Source organism: Loxodonta africana, chromosome 2 (assembly GCF_030014295.1).
Source record: "Loxodonta africana isolate mLoxAfr1 chromosome 2, mLoxAfr1.hap2, whole genome shotgun sequence".
In the NCBI taxonomy this organism is placed as follows: domain Eukaryota; kingdom Metazoa; phylum Chordata; class Mammalia; order Proboscidea; family Elephantidae; genus Loxodonta; species Loxodonta africana.
Window position 1 is genome coordinate 199,384,566 of NC_087343.1, and position 7,961 is coordinate 199,392,526.

Here is a 7,961-nt window from a genome sequence, read left to right on the forward strand (position 1 = left end):
TATTTTAGTGAGCAGGTATTACCTGTCTGGTTTAGCAGCCCGCTTCTACTGGGGTGCTGGTCCTCAAGTTTTTGTAATAGTCTGAGCACAACTGAAGACTCCACACTTATGATTTTGTGCACCAGTTCCTTGCTTCTCCCATTGGCCCTGTGGCTTTCTTATCACCTGCAATATGATGGATAAAGATGGCATTCAATTACAATTCTTCCTTTCTCATGTTGGGCACTAGAGGAGGACTTCCTTTATCTACATTATAAATTACATTATAAATTTAATAGGATGACTAAAAAAAAAAAAACACAAAAGCCAAACCCATTGCTGTCCAGTTGATTCTGATTCTTAGCGACCCTATAGGACAGAGTAGAACTGCCTCATAGGGTTTCCAAGGAGCAGCTGGTGGATTCAAACTGCCGACCTTTTGGTTAGCAGCCAAGCTCTTAACCACTGCACCACCAGGTCTCCAACAGGATGATTAGCATGGTAAAACACTCAGAACATGGAGAAAGATATACAGGCTAAAGAGCAGTTCATGTTTCATTCCCTTCCCTTGCTGTTGCACATATAAATTATCTCTGTGGAAAGAAATGGGCCAAGTTCTGTTAGAAAGCTTTCCAAGTCTGTGTGATCCAGATTAAAAAAAAGTCATTGTCATCCGGCAAAGCCAAGACTGTGCATGCTGAAGAAGGATTTTCTAACAGTTCTGTAACCCAAAAAATAAATCAGTTTCTACCCTTCTTGCAAGAATATAAATATATAGTCCCAACCTATGAACTGCAAGGGCTATGGCATGGAGATATGAAGAAGTGTCCTCTTCTATGTTTCATAACTTATGTTGTTGAAGCCTGATGAGTTACAATAAAAACCACTGACTGAAGAAGTAGAATGAAGAGATGAGTAAAGAAATGCCAGTAAATCCAAACTTTTATTTTGTCCATGTTCTCAGGTGACCGGAAACAATTGAGCCATGGAGACCTGGTCGAACCGATCATCCACAGACGACTTTGTCCTCTTGGGCATCTTTTCCCACAGTCCAACTGATCTTGTTCTTTTCTCTGCAGTCATGGTGGTCTTCACAGTGGCCCTCTGTGGGAATGTTCTTCTCATCCTACTCATCTATATAGATCCTCGACTTCACACACCCATGTACTTCTTCCTCAGCCAGCTTTCCATCATGGACCTCATGCTGGTCTGTATTAATGTGCCAAAGATGGCAGTCAACTTCCTGTCTGGCAGGAAGTCTATCTCCTTTGTGGGTTGTGGCATACAAACTGGCCTCTTTGTTTCTCTTGTGGGCTCTGAGGGGCTCTTGCTGGGACTCATGGCTTATGACCGTTATGTGGCCATTAGCTACCCACTCCACTATCCCATCTTCATGAGTCAAAGAATCTGTCTTCAGATTGTTGGAGGATCGTGGGTGTTTGGGATCATAGATGGTTTGATTCAGATGGTGATAGTAATGACCTTCCCCTACTGTGGCTTGAGGGATGTGAACCACTTCTTCTGTGAGATGTTATCTGTATTGAAACTGGCCTGTGTAGACACATCCCTTTTTGAGAACCTAGTATTTGCTTGCTGTGTCTTCATGCTCTTCCTCCCCTTCTCCATCATCGTGGCCTCCTATGCTCGTATCCTGGGGACTGTACTCCATATGTGTTCTACTCAGGCTCGTAAAAAGGCTCTGGCCACTTGTTTTTCCCACCTGACATCTGTCTCCCTCTTCTATGGGGCAGCCATGTTCATTTACCTGAGGCCTAAGCACTACAGGGCCCCTAGCCATGACAAGATGGTCTCTGTCTTCTATACAGTCCTTACTCCTATGCTCAACCCCCTCATTTATAGCTTGAGGAACCGAGAGGTGATGGGGGCACTGAGGGAGAGGCTGGGTCGTTGTAGGATCAGCATCCAGCAGGGCATCCTACACCTGGCTCTGCCACCTCCTAGCTCTGTGTCACTGGATAAATAACAATGAGTCTCAGTTTACTCACTAGTAATGAGGATCACGACACCTGCACTACCTCACAGGGATACTGGGAGAGTCGCCACACACTTAGGAAGAGGTTTTTAAACCCTAAAACACTGCTCTTTAGCTCCAATGAAAAATAAGCTTCTCATCCTCCAATCTTTTATACACTGGTAAACTGGAGCACTTTGTAAACTGGAACACTATGTAGAAGTAAGGCATTGGGATTGTTTTCACTTTTATTTAAAACTAAAGTTACTTCTACTAGGAGCGGATGCTCTGAGCTTAACTACTTAGCTCTTCTTGCTAATCTACCATTTATTCAAAGTTCACTACATGCCAGGCACCCTGCTATATTCTTTATGTGTATATATAGACACCATTTTTCTCCTGTTTATTTAACAACTCACACTAGTATAGCCTCACACTGGTGTCTTAGATGAAAAGCTTACTTATAGCAGGAAATTAGCCCATATAGTTCTCTTTGGAGAATTTCCACCTTTGTCCTGTGTAATTGGAAATTTTCAAGGAATACAAAGGTGAAGTGTTTGAGACTCATGAGGAAAGGGCTAAAGACTTAATTATCGTGAATTCACAGTGTCTGACACATAGTGAATTCACATGAAAGTGCTGCATACATACAATCCTTGCATAAAAATTTCAGCTTTTTATTATTTTAGCTTCTGTAATGCCTTCCCATTTGGGGGCTCAAGAATGGAACATATATGACAGAATTGGAACTGCTATTTGAAAATTCATTTGTATCCATCCATCTAAGCTCTTTACCAGTCTTTCATACATATTTGCAATAAAAAGATCTTTTTCTGAGCAAAAAATGATCTTTGTTGAAGGCAGAGAAAAAGTGAAGACAGAGTCAGGTTCTGGGAGTTAGACTGAACCACAGGAAGGTGTTTGCTCAACTTTCAGGCTTTGGAGAGAACAGAGGGCAGTAACACTAATAGTAACTACAGTTCTTAAGACCATCTATGGGAAGATGACGTTAGTGTATTCAGTTTAATTCTCACAAGAAACATTTCATGGTGCACATCATTATTTCCATTTTACAGATGAGGAAACTGGGGCTCAGATTGGTTAAGTCCCTTAAGCTCACTTCCCAAGTTTCCTATCCACTTTCCCCTGGGAAAGAGATTGTTTGTTGGAGCAGCTGAGATGATCAGAGAACTTTGTAGGAGGCTCCCTTGCCATGGAGGTTTAACTGCCAGAAAATGGGGACAGAGAAGTGGTAAGAGATGGGTTTCAGAAAAACAAAAACAAAAAAAACCCAAACCCATTGCTATCTAGTTAATTCTGACTCATAGTGACCCTATAGGACAGAGTAGAACTGCCCCATGGGGTTTCCAAGGCGTGCCTGCAGGATTTGAACTGCCGATCTTCTGGTTATCAGCTGTAGCTCTTAACTACTATGCCACCAGGGCTTTCATGAGTCTCAGAGGATTTGTAAAAATGGAAGCAACTTTCCTTTGTCACAGCAGAGGGAGAAGAGTGGATGGGAGTGAGGGGTGGCAGGGAATAAAACTTCTCACCCAAGAGCACTGGAACTGGTCCAGTGAAGAAGCGTCTCTTGTACAGGTGAGAGGCTCTGCACCAGCCCCCAGCAAGGGGCACCTCCCCTTCTGGACCAGCCTATTCCCATCCTGCTCTCCTTTTGCATGAAGAGTGTATTTTCTCTCTGTGGTATAATTATTGTTTCTGGGAAGTTTTTTCTCAACCACTAAAGGTTCTGCACAGTCACCACCAGCAGTGCCGGTTTAAGGAGTGGGCTATACAGTGGTTGCTGGGGTGCTGAGCTTAATGGGCTCCAAATGTGATAAGTTTCAAGAAATTATTTTGGTAGGGGTAAGAGGGGAAGGGAGCATTAAAAGTGATGGAAAAATCGCATTGATTAAGGGCAGGGTTGCACAGCCAATTACTGTAATTGCTGCTAGTAAGTTATACACCTGTAAAAAGTTTAACTGGAAAGAGTTGTGTTACAGACATATTTACAAGGACCACCAAAAAAAAAAAAAAGGAGTACCTGCTGAGGCTGCTTATGTACAACCAAAAACTTCATGGGATTTGGTTCCTTGATTTGGAGGCCTAGGGTCATGGTTTCATGGGACATGCTAGTTAATTCACCTTGGAAACTCTATGGGGCAGTTCTACTCTGTCCTATAGGGTCGCTATGAGTCAGAATCCACTCGATGGCAGTGGGAGTGGGTTTACTAGTCAATTGGCCTAATAATGTATTTAGTGCTTCTGTTCTACTTCCTTGTTCATTGCTTAGTGCCTGGGGTCTCAAAAGCTGGCAAGCGGCCATCCAAGGTACAATTGGTCTCTACTCACCTGGAGTGACAGAGGAAGGAGAGCCAGGAATAGGAGGAGGATATGGACTGTGTGGCCCATTACTTCCATGAACAACTGCCTCCTTTGCCAGGAGACCAGAACTGGATGGCACCCAGCTACCATTCTTTTCTGTTTGTTTTGTTTTTATTGTACTTTAGATGAAGTTTACAGAACAAACTAGTTTCTCATTAAACAGTACACATATTGTTTCATGACATTGGTTAACACCCCATCACATGTCAACACTCTCCCTTCTCAGCCTTGGCGCCCATCTACTATTAATGAACGCTTCGGTCAAAGAGTCTATAGAAGAATCCTGACCAAAGGCAAGCGGGGGAATGCAGAATAGAATTTAAAATTCTCATGGACTCCAGACATTCTGGAGCCAAGGAGGCTAGATGAACCCCCAAAACTATTGCCCTGAGATAATCTTTAAACTTAAGCCAAAAATATTCCCTGAAGTCTTCTTAAACCAAAACAGTAGTTTGGCTTAACTAGTAAAAATGTCTGCCTTGAGCATAATGCTCCTTTGAGAACTATCTCTATGGGATCAAACTGAAAACAGCAAATCGAAAAATTAGATAGGAACCTTAGGGGGCAATTAGTTTATGTTTATGGGGAGGGACAACTTAAAAAAGGGGAGTGAGAAGGGTTACACAACTCAAAAAATGTGATCAATGTCACTAAATTATACACATAGAAACAGTTCAATTTGGGTATATTTTGCTGTGTATATTCTCAACAACAACAATAAAAAAATTTTAAAAACTTAAGTTGACTAAAATATTACAAAAACAAAAATATCAAATAGTTTACACTGGTTTATATGGATGTCCCTGAACTATGCCCCATGGTGCAGTGGCATAAGTAGAATGTGGGAAATCTGCTGTAGAAAATAATCTATTTAAGAAACTAATTACTATTTTGATCTCCCATGAAAAATTCACCACAATGGTAGAATGACTCCAGACAATTTACGGGTGTGTGTCACAAGTGGGCACCCTGTGGGGGGACCTTGAAAGTACCTTGGCCAGACGGGGTGTGTCACTAGACGCTGCACTAACCCAACGGCAGAAGGTATCATGAAGCGTACCTTGACAAGAGTCCGTGTGCTCCAAGTTCCATGTTGTTGTTGTTGGTCTGTGTTGCTGTTGTTGGTTGCCCTCCAGTTGATTCTAACTCTTGGTGACCCCATATGTGCAGAGTAGAAACACATCATAGGGTTTTCAAGGCTGTGACCTTTCAGAAGCCAGCCACAAGCCCTTTCTTTCAAGATTCCTCTGTGTGTGTTCCAAACACCAACTTTTCAGCTAGTGCTTAACTGTTTTTTTTGCCACCCAGAAACTCCTATTCAAGGCCCATATTAATCCCATATTAGTTGTCACCTCTAAAGACAGTAATCACCTACCACCAAATGACCACCCTGACAGGGAACACAACACAGAGTCCCTGACAGAGCAGGAGAAAAGTGTGGAACAGAACTCAAATTCACGTAAAAAGACCAGACTTAATGGTCTGACTGAGACTGGAAGAACCCCCAAGGCTATGGCCCCCACATGCTGTGTTAACCCAGAACCAAGACCATTCCTAAAGCCCACTCTTCAGACAAACATTAGTCTGGACTATAAAACATAAAACAATACTCGTGAAACGTCTGCTTCTTAGTTCAAGTAGATACATGAGACCAAATGGGCGAATCCTGTCTGGAGGCAGGATGAGAAGGCAGGAAGGGACAAGAGCTGGTTGGAGGGACATGGGAAACCTGGGGTGGAAAGGGGGAGTGTGCTCTCACATTATAGGGATTGCAACTAGTGTCACATAACAATATGTGTATAAATTTTTGTATGAGAAATTAACTTGAGCTGTAAGCTTTCACCTAAAACACAATAAAAATAAATTAATAAAAGAATAGATTTGATCCATTGAACACTAATGACTGAAGACCAGACAAGCTGTGGGATGAGATCATGGACACCATATATGAAAAAGCAAGAGGTCATTAAAAAGATGGGAACGAAAGAAAAGACCAAAATGAATGTCAGAAGAGACTCTGAAACTTGTTCTTGACTGTAGAGTAGCCAAACAAAATGGAAGAAATGATGAAGTAAAAGAGCTGAACAGAAGATTTCAAAGGGTGGTTCGAGAAGACAAAGTAAAGTATTATAATGAAATATGCAAAGACCTGGAGATAGAAAACCAAAAGGGAAGACCACGCTTGGCATTTCTCAAATTGAAAGAACTGAAGAAAACATCCAAGCCTGGAGTTGCAATATTAAAGGATTTTATGGGGAAAATATTGAAAGACATAGGAAGCATAAAAAGAAGATGGAAGGAATACACAGAGCTACTGTACCTAAAAGAGTTGATCGATGTTCAACCATTTCTGGAGGTAGCATATGATCAAGAACCAATGGTACTGAATGAAGAGGTCCAAGCTGCACTGAAGGCATTGGCTAAAAACAAGACTCCAGGAATCGACAGAACACCTATTGAGATGTTTCAATAAATGAAAGTGCTTACTGGTTTATATCAAGAAATTTGGAAGACAGCTACCTGGTCAACTAACTGAAAGAGATCCACATTTGTACCCGTTTCAAAGAAAGGTGACCCAAAAGAATGAGGAAATTTTCGAACAATGTCATTAATATCACAAATAAAATTTTGTGGAGGATCATTCAAAAGCAGTTGCAGCAGTACATTGACAGGAAACAGCCAGAAATTCAAGCTGGACTCAGAGGAGGATATGGAACCACAGACATCATTGCTGATGTCAGATGGATCCTGGCTGAAAGCACAGAATACCAGAAAGATGTTTACGTGTGTTTATTGACTATGCAAAGGCATTCAACTGTGTGGATCATAACAAATTATGGATAACATTACGAAGAATGCAAATTCCAAAACACTTAATTGTGCTCATAGGAACCTGTACATAGACTGAGAGGTAGTCGTTTGAACAAAACAAGGGAATGCTCAGTGGATGAAAGTCAAGAAAGGTATGCGTCAGGGTTGTATCCTTTCACCATACTTATTCTATCTGTATGCTGAGCAAATAATCCAAGATGCTGGACTATGTGAAAAAGAATGAGGCATTAGGTTTGGAGGAAGACTCATTAACAACCTGTGACATGCAGATGACACAGTCTTGCTTGCTGAAAGTGAAGAAGACTTGAAGCACTCACTGCTGAAGAGCAAAGGCTACAGCCTTCAGTATAGATTACACCTCAGTGTAAAGAAAACAGAAATCCTAACAACTGGGCCAATAAACATCATGATAAACAGAGAAAAGAATGAAGTTGTGAAGGATTTGATTTTATTTGGATCCACAATCAACGCCCATGGAAGCAGCTGTCAAGAAATCAAACAACACATTGCATTGAGCAAATCTGCTGCAAAAGACCTCTTTAAAGTGTTAAAAAGGAAAGATGTCACTTTAAAGACTAAGGCGTGTCTGACCCAAACCATGGTGTTTTCAATCACCTCATATGGATGTGAAATCTGGACAATGAATAAGGAAGACCAAAGAATTGAAGCATTTGAATTATGATGTTGGTGAAGAATATTGAATACACCATAGACTGCCAGAAGAATGAACAAATCTGTCTTGGAAGAAGTAAAGCCAGAATGCTCATTAAAAACAAAGATGGCAAGACTATGC

General features: G+C 41.4%; 1 protein-coding gene across 1 annotated transcript; it reads left to right on the top strand.

Moving 5' to 3' along the window:
* The first annotated feature begins 762 nt into the window (after window positions 1-762).
* Window positions 763-1,998, top strand: LOC100670765 (olfactory receptor 2V2-like). Its single transcript, XM_003404918.3, has one exon. It carries the CDS (start codon window positions 965-967, stop codon window positions 1,961-1,963), a length of 999 nt encoding a protein of 332 aa, XP_003404966.1. The 5' UTR covers window positions 763-964; the 3' UTR covers window positions 1,964-1,998.
* The last annotated feature ends 5,963 nt before the right edge of the window (window positions 1,999-7,961 follow it).

What these genes read in the sequence shown, in the direction of transcription:
- LOC100670765 (XM_003404918.3), top strand. Translation starts at nt 965, where the DNA reads ATGGAGACCTGGTCGAACCGATCATCCACAGACGACTTTGTCCTCTTG.